General features: G+C 38.8%; 1 protein-coding gene across 1 annotated transcript; it reads left to right on the forward strand.

The window, feature by feature from the left end:
• The first annotated feature begins 12 nt into the window (after positions 1–12).
• On the forward strand, positions 13–14992 carry LOC118271310 (tryptophan 2,3-dioxygenase). Its single transcript, XM_050696079.1, has 10 exons — positions 13–289; positions 4560–4732; positions 5314–5447; positions 8844–8966; positions 9438–9529; positions 10184–10328; positions 10988–11109; positions 12579–12706; positions 13465–13558; positions 13939–14992. Exons 1-10 carry the CDS (start codon positions 273–275, stop codon positions 14159–14161), a joined length of 1251 nt encoding a protein of 416 aa, XP_050552036.1. The 5' UTR covers positions 13–272; the 3' UTR covers positions 14162–14992.
• The last annotated feature ends 460 nt before the right edge of the window (positions 14993–15452 follow it).

The following is a 15452-nucleotide window of genomic DNA, read 5'->3' on the forward strand; positions in this document are numbered from 1 at the left end:
GTTTGGCGCATCCACCTAATTATTACTGTCGTAAGCAGGAAGGAACTACGTTTCACTAAATAAATTCTCACGTTAAAGTCATATTAGATTAACTTAGCCATCGGAAAATCGATATCAAATAAGTTTTAAGTTACATTATCAATAACGAGTGACGAAATCGGAACCGGTGTGCAGTCATTCAGTATCGAGTTGCCGCGCACCGTGCAAGCGCGTGTCGATCGCGTGTTCTTAATTTGAAAGAAAAAAAGTGAAAAAGAAAACACGTTTCAAAAATGGCTTGTCCCATGAGGTGAGTGTTTTTTAGATTCAAGTTCTGTTACCTATATGAAATGTTCTAGAATTTTCCTTGTTTTTTTGCTTATAATTATGATGCGTTGATAAATGACTTAGATGTTGCTTTGAATTTTTTATCTACTTCTACTTCTTATATTTTTATTGAGATTGATCTGAATATTTTTTATAAATTTATTTAAAAGAAATGAAAAAATGAAAATCAATAAATTTTTTGCACTTTCTTCTTCGATTGAGGGTAGGTACTTAATAATTTCTTTTTACGTAACTACCTAAATATTTTTATTAAACTATTTGGGGTATCGTCAGGTCTTAAAGTTCTAAATATATTAATTAATGACTCCTCCCTATAAAACTAAACTCAATTTAGATACTTAGTACCTAAAATAAAATTTCAGTAGGTACAGACTGCATCGGCTAATTTAGTATACCAAATCAAAAGCCAATTTATTTATGCAAATAAAGTAGCCACAATAAAATAAAATAACATTCGGTCTATTTAATGTTGCCTTATTTAATTTTTTTAATATAAATTCTACCAAAAAAAAAGAAATGGCGGGAAGGCGAGGTGAGCGAACTAAGTTTTTTATCGCATACGTAAAACGGATGTAAGTCATAAAATAGCGATTAAACCCCAAAGGTCACTGCTTCGTAGAAGAAGGTTACAATAGGGGTGAGTACCTATACTTAATTATGAGGTCTCTACTGAATTAAATAAAAAAGTTACTAGCTCACAACTTTTATACCCATCGAATTAAAAATTGAGGCGAAACAAAAAGCAGGTACATACTACCCGAACTGATCATTTACCCGTTTTTGGGAAGTCGATTTGTAAAAAATAGGCCAATCTCATGCCAATGTCTATCAAATTGCTATAAAAATGGTCGGCAACGCAGTTATTGCACTGTCTTTAATGTTGCAGTTGTCTACTGCCTACATAAGCCACGATGACGATGACCATTTGGTATCAAACAACCCGTAAGATTTGTTACTACTTTAAGTTTTTTTGAGTAAGGTCTAGTTAGGCATTATTATCTACCTAAGTACTTATTACGGTGCGTCGTTAACTCAAGCTCGCTTCCTACAGAAAAAAGTGCCTACTTACCTAACATGTAACTTCGAGAGATAGAATTTCAGAAATTCAAGCGAACACAAGTGAAATTACGTAGATATAATAATAATTGTTACCAATTATTAAACATTTCCTAGTTCCTCATCCATTAAATTATTAAATGAAAAATACATTTTATTCTTAGTACGGTACTTAGATAGGTGAAGGATAAAACTCAGTCTAATTTAAATAGCAATTATAATACTGATTACCACTAAATAACGTTCAATTAATCGCTGGGTCCACGACATGTTAAGTAAAACATTCATAAGTTATTCCTTATCAACATTGTTTTTGTGTCACCACAAGATTACACGTAATAATTATTTATTATGAATTATATTTATGAGGTCATGATGGAGATAGAAATTTAAATCTTCACACACATGTTATGCTTTGCGCGGGAAACAACTATACCTACCTACTACCTTTAGCTCAGTACCTAGGTATAGGGCTGATCCCTGATCCGGAGCTGCGGACTACCTAGCGAGTTTACCATAGGGCTCGGGCTCGAAAAGCATGACTACTCCTGCGTTCTACTCGTTCCTACGAACGGGGTGGATTTTAGTTAGTAAGAGTCAGACTCTCCTCGCCTCGTACAAGGCGGGAGAAGCCATTTAATAATTTTCACCCCTCAAATACAAACACCAACTCTAAACCACCCGCAATCATATTATCTCTGCAACAGCCTTTGGGGGGTTAGTAATTTAGGGGTTGTTGGGGGAATCGGGGATTGAGAAGATTGGGATGGGGGAATTGGGCTTACTGTAACCTCAATCACACAACGAAACACAATGCAAGCGTTGTTTCACGTCGGTTTCCGGTGGTATGTATCACTTCGGTCGAGACGGCCTATTCGAAAATTCGTTATTGTGTAAAGTTAAAAAGGCCAAAGTATAGCTAATATATTTAGAAACAGCAACATACTTAGGCTCTCGTTATCACCAATGACCTTCCTCAATAAGAGAGCTAAATAGTTAAAAACAAGTTTCAAAAGTTAACAGAAACAAACAACACTTAACATTCACTTTCATTTTTAATATTCTAGCTATCTATAACTGCCGCAAAATAGTGGCTCATTAGGTGATTTGACCGCATAACAAACGAACGAACAAACATGCAGTCATATTAAAATAGTATGAAGTAATTAGGTACCATATTGTTATTGTTAGCATTTAAAATAACTAAATCGGTTCAGTAATTTCGATGTTCAAAGCTAATAGACTGCAGACAATTTTTAGCACTATAGTCTACTAATGACGTGCACTAAACTATATACAATACACAAAAACAATACCAAACATTATTACCTATTGCTTGTTAATTTGTTTATATAATACCTATTTACATAATTATTATATTGTGTCTAATTTTAGCCAGAAACAGGTGTTGTTCTTAATATATTGTATTACTAACATCTTACGTCTAGAATGAATTACGAATAAATAAATAACAAATATATACATATTTCGGAAGTAATTAAAAAAATAATAAATCAACAAATAAATTTATCGATCCACAAGACTTGAGGTGACGCCACAGAAGAATATATTATTTTGTATTTCTAAAACTCTTCCTATGGGTGTTAACCGAAGCGGGTTTCAGCTCAAAATACTCAAAAGGAGTAAGAGGAGAAGTAAGAGTCAGACACTCCCTCTCATCTCGCGTCATTGGATGATTTTCCCCTTTAAAAAAGGGTGTTATAACCGCCGCTAATGGACAGGAGCCTACACAGAAACGGAACATTATTTTGGCAGAGACGAAACAGCAGCGCTCTCTAATAAACCTGAACTGAAGCGTTATGTTTACCCTGTATAGATGAGGCTTATACATATAAAGTATCTGTGGATTTTCACGACCTATTGGTTAGCACTATTACAAAAGTTAAAGTGAAGAAAACCAGCACAGCGCACTGTGGCTTTGACCTTAAAAAAAGTTATAAAATTGCAAACAAATTCTCAAAATTTTCCAAATTATATTTGCATAGATATCAACCTATGACGCCAGAAATCAAATTGCCTGTGTGAAATATTTATGTTTTGGATAAGATGTCCAATAAATTCAAAATCAAATTCTTTATTTGCCTTCCTTAATGTGGTATACATAAGATCTTAAATAATTATATTGGTAACAATTAAAGACCCTGTCGGCCACGCAACTTAAGAAAAATAAATGAAATAGAAATCAGATAGGTTTTTTGAGGTGGAAAATAATCATAGGATTATTTTCTCACCTCGTTTTTACTCCTGCTTTTCGAGCCGTAAACCCGCTAGGTAGTCCGCAGCTCCGGATAAATCAGATAGGTAGGTACATAATAGAATGTTCGTATCATTAAATAAAATTAAAATATTCTTTGTTTTGTTTACTATTTGTAACATCACATTGTACGGTTTCGAGATTTCGTCATGAACTTTTCAAAACCGGTAGCTAGCCTGCTGTTGATGATTGATAGCAATTAGCAAGATTCGAGTCCAGTTCAACCAGAATTACTTGTTCGTGACCAAACATGTGTTTATTATTTTACATGTCTCTAACTTCGTAACAGTTGAGACCAAAACTCAAAATTTGGAGTTCGTTGACCTAACATAGATAAATGATACACCAACAATACAATAAGATTGTTAGTTTTAATTCCGCTTATACATAAAATAAATTGAAAAACTAAAATTCTTATTGTATTGTTAGTGTAGCCTGGATTTCCGCAAAGTAACACCTGATTCTATTCTATACAGATAAATGAACACTAGCTTTAGCCTTAATCAAATTTTAGCCAAGTCTCAGTTGATCTTATTAATATGTAGATAGGTAGTCATACTTATTAATGTTGTGCAGTTTCGAACCTAGCTTAGGTACTGGCAATTACGAAAACTTAAACATTAATTAGTAGGTCCCCACTACATCATCATCAGCCGAGAGACGTCCACTGCTGAACAAATGCCTGGGACCCCTTAGTCCTCCACGTCTTCTAATTTGTAATAAGTGGAGACTTATTACAAATTAATCCAATTCCAACACTTAAAAAGAACCATTGATCTCCTCGTCATCATCAGATAAGCCACAGAACGTCGACAACAGAACATAGGACTTCCCCAACTTCGCCAAGACCTTAATAAAAAAAAAATGTCCAAAATAAAAATAATTGTACCATTGTCTGCAGGTCAATGATGGATGAGAGCGCGGCCCAGGAAGGCAACCACCTTGGCAACGAGGCTGGTATGCTGTACGGAGAGTACCTGATGCTGGACAAACTGCTCTCAGCACAGAGGATGCTCAGCTCCGAGTCCTCCAAGCCAGTGCACGATGAGCATCTGTTTATCATCACTCATCAAGGTAAGAATGAAGTTCCATTGGACAGTATTTTCATCAGAGATGTAGCCATTTACAAGTAGTTTTTAAATGTCGTAATTTGGAAGCTAATATGAATATTTTTTGCACCATCTTCACTCCAATACATCGCGTATGGCATTTCAGAGGACACAATTTCTTTTTAAATAACTTAAGGCGGCACCCAGCAGACGGATTACCTGACGGTAAACAATCGCCGCCGCCCATGGACACCCGAAACACCCGAAGTGTTACAAGTGCGTTGCCGGCGGCCTTTTAGGAGTTAGAAATTTAAGGGTTTTGGGGAATCGGGGATTGGAAAGATTGGGAATGGGGTAATTGGGCCTCTGGTAACCTCAATTACACAACGAAACACAACGTAAGAGTTGTATCACGTCGGTTTTCTGTGAGGCCGTGGTATCACTCCGGTCGAGCCGAGCCGTTGGTGTCGAAGCATGGCTCTCCCATATACTTATAATTTAGTGTGGATGTCAATAGAAGCTTAAAAAATAGACTAGAACTTCCCCTTCTCGGCTATACAAATCACAAAACAATTTTTAGATTATAAAAGTGTGTTTTGGTTTCAGCCTACGAGCTATGGTTCAAGCAGATAATTTTCGAAGTGGACTCTGTACGGGCACTGCTGGACGTGGAAGGATTGGACGAGAGCCACACCATGGAGATACTGAAGAGGCTCAACAGGGTCGTGCTTATATTGAAGGTAAGATAAAATATACCTTATTAGGTTATCCTCGAAGGGGTAAAAATACACACGTCACGCCTTTTTAGGGTAGGCAGAGAGGTGCACATTACGCTATACAATGTATACCTACTTTTCACAATTTGTGTTATAAGTCCCATGCCGTGCAACGTGTAGCGGGTTCGATTCCCGTACGGAGCAACTCTTTGTGTGATCCAAAAATCTTGTTTCGGGTCTGGGTGTCATTTGCATGTGAAAATGTATGTTTGTCAACGCACCCACGACACAGGAGAAAATAATAAAGTAGGGCAACGTTTTAAAAAAAACACAGAAAACAGAATAGGAGGTGAGCCTATTGCCATATACTGGGCACATTTCCAAACTTTGTGCTACTACCGAGAAATTTTCGAAATACCCAAAAAAACCCAGCAGTACTTTGCCCGACCCGGGAATCGAACCCGGAAACCCCTTGTCCCAAGACAACGAACCAATCTTAGTTATTAAGGTACTCATAAGGATATCGAAAAACCGGTATGCTTCGTATTATTAACGGTCCTTTAACAACAGACACTTTATAGGTATTAGCCGTCCATGCAGTTGTATGTAACTTGCTAACTTGTTAATTGTTATCCATTCAATATCAAAACAGGAAATATTAGACCGTGGAAAAATTCCTGTAATTAATACTAGGTAAAACATAATAGGTAATACGTAGATACATATATGTTTCCTTAACGTAACGTATACATAGGTCCACGATCCTTACTACCTACCTATACAGTATAAGTAACTACCTAAGTATTTCTTGGTAATATTATAAATGCGAAACTCTATGTTTGTGTGTATTTTTGTTAGTCAATACGGCTGAATTGACCGAGATGAAATTTGAAACAGGGGTAGATTATATTCTGGAATAATGTGTAGGAATTTTTTTCCACGGAACCGCGGCCAAAGCCGTTAGCAGAAACTAGCATAGTATTAATGCGAAAACGTGTCTGCCTGTCTTTGATTTAAGTCGCCTCTTTTATTATTGTATTGTACTAGGTAGACATAGGGACAGAGAAAGCGACTTTGTTTTATACTATGACGTAGTGATTCTTGTATCTAGATATCTCGATAGCTGTGATGTACCTGGGTGTCATTGTCCATTAGCATTTGCCCGACCACAAAAACACTAAAGACTTATCAAAATTGCATGCCCTTCCTATGAAGGCCAATGAGAGAAACTTATCTATCAGAACATCCGATAAATTAATAAAACGCTCATTAATTTACAATATCCGTTGTAAATAAAAAAATAAAATAAAAAAGCTACTATTGTCACGTCACATCAATGTGTTTGTGTTACTCATTACGCATAATATAACAACCGCGATAGTGTTGTGCCCTGACATTTGACCTCTTTATCGACATCGATACGTAATTTTTTATCGACAATCTGGCTCGCACTAGTGACACGCTGTTATATTGCGTCCTTAAAAAAGTTATGATCATGCTTTTAGAAGTAGATTTTTTGTTTGAATAGATATTATATTCTATATCAATTTCAATGTTTCTAAATTGCTAAAGAATTCAACTGACTTATACTTTGCTAATTACTTTTGTTTGTATACCACATACCTATAATAGGTGTATTCAAGAGCCTGTCCTGTCGCAAAATGAAATGAAATTCACTCGGATTTATTTTCGCACCACGTGTCGCATTAAAGCATGAAATCACACATTTTTCGCGGATTTAACACACCTGAATTGTGAAATAAATCCGTCAAGTATTTCATTTTTTTGTATAGACTAATTCTCAACAGACGTCTGATAAACAACTCTTAGTGAAATAACAAATCACACTAACATTATAAATGTGAAAGTTTGTTTGGATGTTTGTCCGTCAATCACGCTGAAATTAATGAACGGATTTTTATGAAATTTGGCATACAGACAGGGTATGAGCTGACTTGGGTCAAAGTCAAAGCCAAAGCATTTATCTATATATTAATACGTGATGCAAAAACTTTGGACCACATTTTACGAAAATTGCGCGGACGTAGGAGCATAAAATTTGGTATACTTATAGTTTATGTGTAGGAGAAGTGCATAGCGCTAATATTTTTCAAAAATAATGCTTATAAAGTACATTAAATCAATAAATAAAACATTACACACACATGCATAGTATCTGATCGTATTTGACAAAACGTCAAAATCGATAGACATTGCGATGATATTCTCACGTCTCATATGAAAAGAGTTTTATAAAAGAGTTTGAATTAAATAAAAATTATCCTTCAACGTACGTTAAGTGGTATTGTAAATTAAATCATATATGGTCGAATTTCGGCCACTAGGCGACCACTAGTTTCAATTAATCCTAAATTAGGTACTTTTGACACGTCAAATTGAATTGTCCGTCAGTCTGTCTGTCAGTGAAGCTAGGTGCTCGGTCCAAAGTGTAGCTTCGAATGGAGAAGAACGAGCAAGAAACTCCATGGGTGATAGGATACTTATCCCACGGGATTTTTATCGCAGCAAACGCGGGCGAAGCCACTGGCAGAATCTAATACATGCATAATAGATAATAATAACTATATTCAACTTCCTTATATCAAAGACATGTTTGTGAAAGTAGGGGAGAAAGTTGTTATTTGAGACATCTTGCAATAATTGAGTGGCCGCAACACATGTGGACAGATGTGGGTAAACATCTAGTATAATACAATGTAACTGGTCATAGTCAGATACTATGTAGTTACTGGAGTAAGTAGACAGAAACAGGAGCTTTTGTTTATTTTTATACGCGATCAACTGTTTTGAGGGGGAACAATCATCCAATCACTTCTCCCGTCTCGGGTGAGGCGAGATTGACTGTCAGACGCTTACTGAGTAAAAACTATCCTGTTCCTTTTCTTACTTCGAACTGGAGCTCGAATAACTTGCTATGCATTCCGCAGCCATAGCAGTTATCATTAAAAATATGATTTTAGTTTGACTTCCACGTAGATTAAATGGCCTCAAGTACGATGGTTTAACCAAATCCAAATCAACCATCAATCAAATCAACCTCACTCGCTTAGCGAGTGAGGTTGATTTGAGAGGTTTGATTCGAGCCCCCGGGTCGAGCAAAATCTTGTTGCCTACAAGGAACATGCTACTGCCCTATTCCTTTGATATTTAAACGGTGTGACGATACGTTATATTGTGTAATCTAGATAACAAGATTAATACTGTTATCTTTACACTTTAAATTTATTTAGTCAGGTAATGTTTCTTTCTACTAAAGTAAGCACTCACAGCTTTCATTAAAATAATATTTTGTGAAATATTGCGCGTGGACAAACTTTGATGTCAAAATGGTCATTATAAATGATTTTCACCCATTAAGGTTCTGCCTCTTGTAATGTATTATGGTGTTGTCTCCAACAGTTGCTGGTAGACCAAGTGATGATCCTGGAGACGATGACTCCGCTGGACTTCATGGACTTCAGGAACTACCTGCGTCCTGCCTCCGGGTTCCAGAGCTTGCAGTTCCGCTTGCTTGAAAACAAGGTGGGTGCTTAACGTCATATAGCCTATAATATTATACCTAATTACCTTTTTTATAGTATAGCCGGTAAACGAGCAAACGGATCACCCGATGTCAGCAATCGCCGCCACACATGGACACCCGAAACACCAGAGGCGTTACAAGTGCGTTGCCGGCCTTTCGGGGGTTAAGAATTTAAGGGTTGTTCGGGAATCAGTGATTGGGAAGGGGGTAATTGGGCCTTTATTTTTTACCTAATTATTAATCTATATCTACTAGATCACGTAGCGTTAGAGTGCTATTCATTTAATTTATTTTCATTGACCAGAATAAATGATTTTTATCAATATGACATTGATCTTATGTGCTATAATGGACAACAATAAAAGCAAAGTGGATACCGACTTCGGTACCTATAGCTACATCACTTATTTCTACCTAAAATCTTTCTGGTGGTAATTTCTATCAAAATATTTTGTAATTTCTGTTCACAGTTGGGATTAAAGCAAGCGTTGCGTGTCAAATACAACCAGAGTTACCAGACTGTGTTCGGAGACGACCCTGAGGCTATGGAGGCACTGCATAAGTAAGTTTATGTTACCAGTCACCACCTACACTCTTTACGTAGCGTCATAAGAGCTGACTAAAGGACTACACTCTTGGGCGCTGCCTTATAAACCTTTCAAACTCCAGACCTGTGAATAACATATCAAATTACCGGGGCTCCGGCTCGACAAGCAGGAGTAGGATCGGGGTGGTTTTTAGTCAGTAAGAGTCTGCCGCTCCCTTTCGCCTCGCCCAAGGCCAATGCAGAGAAGTAATTAAATGATTTTCCCACCTCAAAAAAAAAAGCACGGAGATTATGACAAACCCCTCTTATGTAGACTATTTCAGTCTACCTGTTTAGATAGGCTATTCTGTAATTAATTATCAATTCGAAACATTCGAAGTGAGCTCGATCGCGGTCCACCATGTCATTGGTTGTGAGAATAACCACGATCTTTCCCGCAGCCCCGGCTCAGTTTATCCCGTTTCCCCCTTGGGGGTTGACCAAAGACGGGCGAGAATGCGATAGAGCTCACTTAAGCCTTTAACTACCATTAGAAAACTGTTAAAGGCAAATCCTCCACTAACGAAGATCACCGGTGTCCTACGCTACAGTTAACGTGTTAAAGAATAGCCTAGTTGTAGAGGACTCCTATGGGCTGTGAATGATGAAGATAAACAATCTTGGTTCCAGGTCGGAGCAGGAGCCAGCGTTACTAGCTCTGATCGAGCGCTGGTTGGAACGGACCCCGGGCCTCAACACGCACGGGTTCAACTTCTGGGGCAAATTCCAAGCTGCCGTCAGCAAGCTCATCAAGGATGATATTGATGCTGCTTCGGTAAGTTTAAGGTTTCTAAAGAAATATCTAGATAATTTGTAGTAAAGAATCTCTGTTTTTAGAACTAAGCCACATAAGTAAAATGCTTAAGTCTTTCACTGCCAATAGAAAACTGTTGAAGGTAAATCCTCCGCTAACGTTAGTCACCGGTGGCCACGACGGCGTTCTATGTGTTAAACCATGATGTGCAAGGAAGTTTGCCCAAAATTGACGAGCAATTCTAATACCCAATTCCTTAAAACGTTGCGTACTTATTACTTCTTTGGTGTTGCGGGTCTCTATAGATAGACAACGCCGATTACTTACTAGTTGACATGTCTGTTCGTTTGCCATCCTAATAGAAAAAATCCGTTGGATTTTAATATGCTTACTTATGAAGTAATTTGTGGCAAAATCATAATTATATTATGTTCTTATGTTACCGTGCGTACGGCACGTTGCATTTCGCGCGCGCCTTAGAGCCATCAAACCATCACAGATGGGGTCCAGTAGGGCTAATGTCTGATCCGGAGCTACGGACTACCGGGGCTCCGGCTCGAAAAGCAAGAGTAGGAATGGGGTGGTTTTTAGCCAGTAAGAGTCTGAAACTGCCTCTCCCCACGCTTATGGCGCCTATGTTCATATATCTTCTATTTAAGTAAACAAATGTTCCATTTCAGCAAGAGACCAACGAGACAGTGCGCCGGCACCGGCTGCAGGACGCGGAGAACCGGCGCGAGATATATCGCTCCATCTTCGACCCCGCCGTGCACGACGCGCTCCGGTCCAGGGGGGAAAGGAGGTTTGTATACAACTCCATAATTATGACAAGAGTTTAACCACTTGTCTGTCGGTATATAAGACACAATAGAACCGGCGCGAGATATATCGCTCCATCTTCGACCCCGCCGTGCACGACGCGCTCCGGTCCAGGGGGGAAAGGAGGTTTGTATACAACTCCATAATTACGACAAGAGTTTAACCTCTTGTCTGTCGGTATATAAGACACAATAGAACCGGCGCGAGATATATCGCTCCATCTTCGACCCCGCCGTGCACGACGCGCTCCGGTCCAGGGGGGAAAGGAGGTTTGTATACAACTCCATAATTACGACAAGAGTTTAACCTCTTGTCTGTCGGTATATAAGACACAATAGAACCGGCGCGAGATATATCGCTCCATCTTCGACCCCGCCGTGCACGACGCGCTCCGGTCCAGGGGGGAAAGGAGGTTTGTATACTACTCCATAATTACGACAAGAGTTTAACCTCTTGTCTGTCGGTATATAAGACACAATAGAACCGGCGCGAGATATATCGCTCCATCTTCGACCCCGCCGTGCACGACGCGCTCCGGTCCAGGGGGGAAAGGAGGTTTGTATACAACTCCATAATTACGACAAGAGTTTAACCTCTTGTCTGTCGGTATATAAGACACAATAGAACCGGCGCGAGATATATCGCTCCATCTTCGACCCCGCCGTGCACGACGCGCTCCGGTCCAGGGGGGAAAGGAGGTTTGTATACTACTCCATAGTTACGACAAGAGTTTAACCTCTTGTCTGTCGGTATATAAGACACAATAGAACCGGCGCGAGATATATCGCTCCATCTTCGACCCCGCCGTGCACGACGCGCTCCGGTCCAGGGGGGAAAGGAGGTTTGTATACAACTCCATAATTACTACAAGAGTTTAACCTCTTGTCTGTCGGTATATAAGACACAATAGAACCGGCGCGAGATATATCGCTCCATCTTCGACCCCGCCGTGCACGACGCGCTCCGGTCCAGGGGGGAAAGGAGGTTTGTATACAACTCCATAATTATGACAAGAGGTTAATTTAAAGCATGTTTACACAAATACTACACTATAGGATGGGTCTACGTTTACAAAAAAACATACAATAGGGTTAACGACGGGGTATGAAAATTAAAAAATCTAATTAGTCCGTCAGGTAACGAAAAAATATTAGAAACGTATGTTTTTAATTTGTTGTATAAGATAACACAATACTTAGATAAAACGAATCAACGATTGGGAGTGGGAGCAAATACGTCATTTCTACGTATAAACGTACCTAGAAGTGACGTCACGCGATGGCAAATTATTAGGTGCCAGGCACTTTTAAAACGTAAGCCTAATAATAAAATTGTTTGTCCCTGAAGTTACGTACGTGCTCGCTCACGTAATGTAATTTCGTATATAGAAGAATGACCAAGAAACTCCAAGAGGTTGCCTTCTTTAAACCATTTTCTCTACGTTACCTGCAGGTTGTCCCACAAGGCGTTGCAGGGAGCCATCATGATCACGTTCTACAGAGACGAGCCCCGGTTCTCCCAGCCGCACCAACTCCTCACACTGCTCATGGACATCGACAGCCTCATCACCAAGTGGCGATGTGAGTATCAACACATATCAGTTTTTTATGGAATAAACCGGTAAACGAGCAGACGGATCACCTGACGGTAAGCAATCGCCCCCACCCATGGGCATCCTAAACACCAATCGCCCCCACCCATGGGCATCCTAAACACCAATCGCCCCCACCCATGGGCATCCTAAACACCAATCGCCCCCACCCATGGGCATCCTAAACACCAAAGACGTCACAAGTGCGTTGCCGGACTTTTGGGGGTTAGGTATTTAAGGATTGTTGAAGAATGGAAGGGAAGGGCCTGCGGTAACGTCACGCACACAACGAAACTACACGCAAGCGTTGTTTCACGTCGGTTTTCTATGAAGCCGTGGTATCACTCCGGTTCAACCGGCCCATTCGTGCCGAAAGATGGCTCTCCCATACTTATTTAACATTTAACGCGATGGGGGCAAAAGTGACCGCCGCTAGCAGAGGATTTGACTTCAACAGATTTGTTTTCAGTCAAAGTTTTAAGTAATAATTTTAACGTCTCCTTCATTAGAGACGTTTCATTTAACTCTATAAACAAACTAGCAAACTCGGCGAACTCTGTTTCGCCCTATGTTTTTCCCTGCTTTCATGCTTTTCTCTTGGGTTTTCTTAGCTATAAACCTCACGGAGCCTGAGACCGTTCCAGCTAATCGACATCGAAAAAAGCCATGGAAATCGGTTCGTGCGTTCTGGAGTTAGTTTTTTTGAGAGTTTTTTATTAATAGATTGATTATTGTAATGACTTGCAGACAACCACGTGATCATGGTGCAGCGTATGATTGGGTCCCAGCAGTTGGGCACTGGCGGCTCCTCGGGATACCAGTACCTCCGATCCACTCTCAGGTAATTTCATACTGCATTTTATTACTTTTTATTCATTTTATTGTAACTTTCGTAAGATATATTAACTTACTCCCGTAACTATTTGACGAGGAACTCGACTAGTTTTAAGTCATGCTATAGACTCACATTCATGAGCCGTTTTGTATTCCCTAATCAAAATAAAGTATAAACTAGTACAAAGTATAAACTAGCTGATTCGGAAAACTTCGTACCGACTCAAACATTATTTTCTTACCTTTTACACCTTCCCTGGACTTTCACAAATAATTCGATACCAAAATTTTACGAATCGGTCCAGCCGTTCTCAAGTTTTGGCGAGACTAACGAACAGCAATTGATTTTTATGTATAAAGATTAACTCATTATTATTTTATTTCCAGTGACCGCTACAAAGTCTTTCTAGATCTTTTTAACCTGTCAACGTTCCTGCTACCTCGCTCTCTGATACCCCCACTAGACGATAACATGAAGAAGAGCCTAACCCTAACATGGGGCGACAATGCGAAAGAAAACGGTCAAAATGTACAAAATGGCGCCCACTCCCAAAATACCGAAAAAGAAACAAACGGCGATAATGGTCCCGAAACAACATTCTGGAAATGAGATTTGTGTATTAGAATTTTTATTCATTCATTTTAAGTTTTCGTTTTTAGTAATTGTGTGAAAAACATGCAATTTATGTTTTAGGTTATAGAAACCTTGTTTGTAAATGTTGAGGGTTGTCGTTTTTCGCGATGCCTAGATGGCGTCACTGGTGATAATGGTCGTCTTAACTTACAGACGTTAATAGTTTTAAATTGTCAATGAAGGAAAGTTCCTTTAATATAATGCAACGTGTTCTAGAAAGGAAAGTTCCTTTATTGAAAATTTAATACTATTGGTCTAATCTGACGACCTTATTGGCCAAATAGAAGAACGGTAGTCCTCATTAAACAAGCTCGAATAGTACATTTTAAATAACACCTAAGTTTAACGCTGCCTCTTTAATTTTAAGATCTGCATTAGTTATTGGTATTTTTTAAAACAACAAACACCTACTGTCCACTGTACCCTCAGTATGAGTTTGCTTTACGTTGAACGAAAACGAAACGAGAGCGCGTTCGTCGATCTGATTGGTTGGTTTATTCGAGCTGGCCAATCAGAGCGCCGAACGAGGTCTCGTTAAACGTAAAACAAACTCGTACTAAGGCCTTTAGGTAATAATTTTCGTTTACTGTTTGCTAGTAGTTGATAACATTCATATCAAACATTTTATTATTGTTATGTAATTACAATTTTAAATCATGACAACTTAGTGTAAAATGTAAGAAATCTCGAATTCAATGCAATATAATTAAATCCAATCTGCAATTTTATTTTGATTTATAGTTACACAAGTGGTATATTCTGATAATTTAATACGTTTTAAGAAAAATATAATATGGAGTTGATCTAGCATGTGGTTTTATTTATGCCAATGAGTACCTAAATAATAAAGAACATCGAGCATTTTTGTATGGGACACTTACCTACGGCGAACAAAAATAAAATTAGGTACGGTGGATAGGCAATTAAATCTAGTTCACAATGGTATAGTTCCCATATCTGTGGGTCGTGGCAATAAGGAGAAATTGGACATTTAAAAAATATTTATAAATGTTTTTGGGCAATAATTGAAGAGGAAAAGGGAATCAAAAATAATTAAAACAACATATTTTTCTCTTAACTTTTGGCGAAGGACTGCGATGATGATGACGAAGGACTGCGATGTAGTAAGATAAGCTAGCTACCTGCGCGAGCGCAACATATGTATACCAGTTTTAGGACTATGGGCGAGAGTGAGAACGAAACATGCACATCAACTTGACGGATTTAGTCTGATTGGGTTTACAAAAATACCACGGAGTGATATTTT

The sequence above is a fragment of the Spodoptera frugiperda genome, chromosome 9, assembly GCF_023101765.2.
Source record: "Spodoptera frugiperda isolate SF20-4 chromosome 9, AGI-APGP_CSIRO_Sfru_2.0, whole genome shotgun sequence".
Lineage (NCBI taxonomy): Eukaryota > Metazoa > Arthropoda > Insecta > Lepidoptera > Noctuidae > Spodoptera > Spodoptera frugiperda.

Excerpts from the sequence above, each read along its gene's own strand:
- LOC118271310 (XM_050696079.1), top strand. Across the intron at positions 10,329-10,987 it reads ATGATATTGATGCTGCTTCG|CAAGAGACCAACGAGACAGT; the intron begins GTAAGTTTAAGG and ends GTTCCATTTCAG. Across the intron at positions 11,110-12,578 it reads CGGTCCAGGGGGGAAAGGAG|GTTGTCCCACAAGGCGTTGC; the intron begins GTTTGTATACAA and ends CGTTACCTGCAG.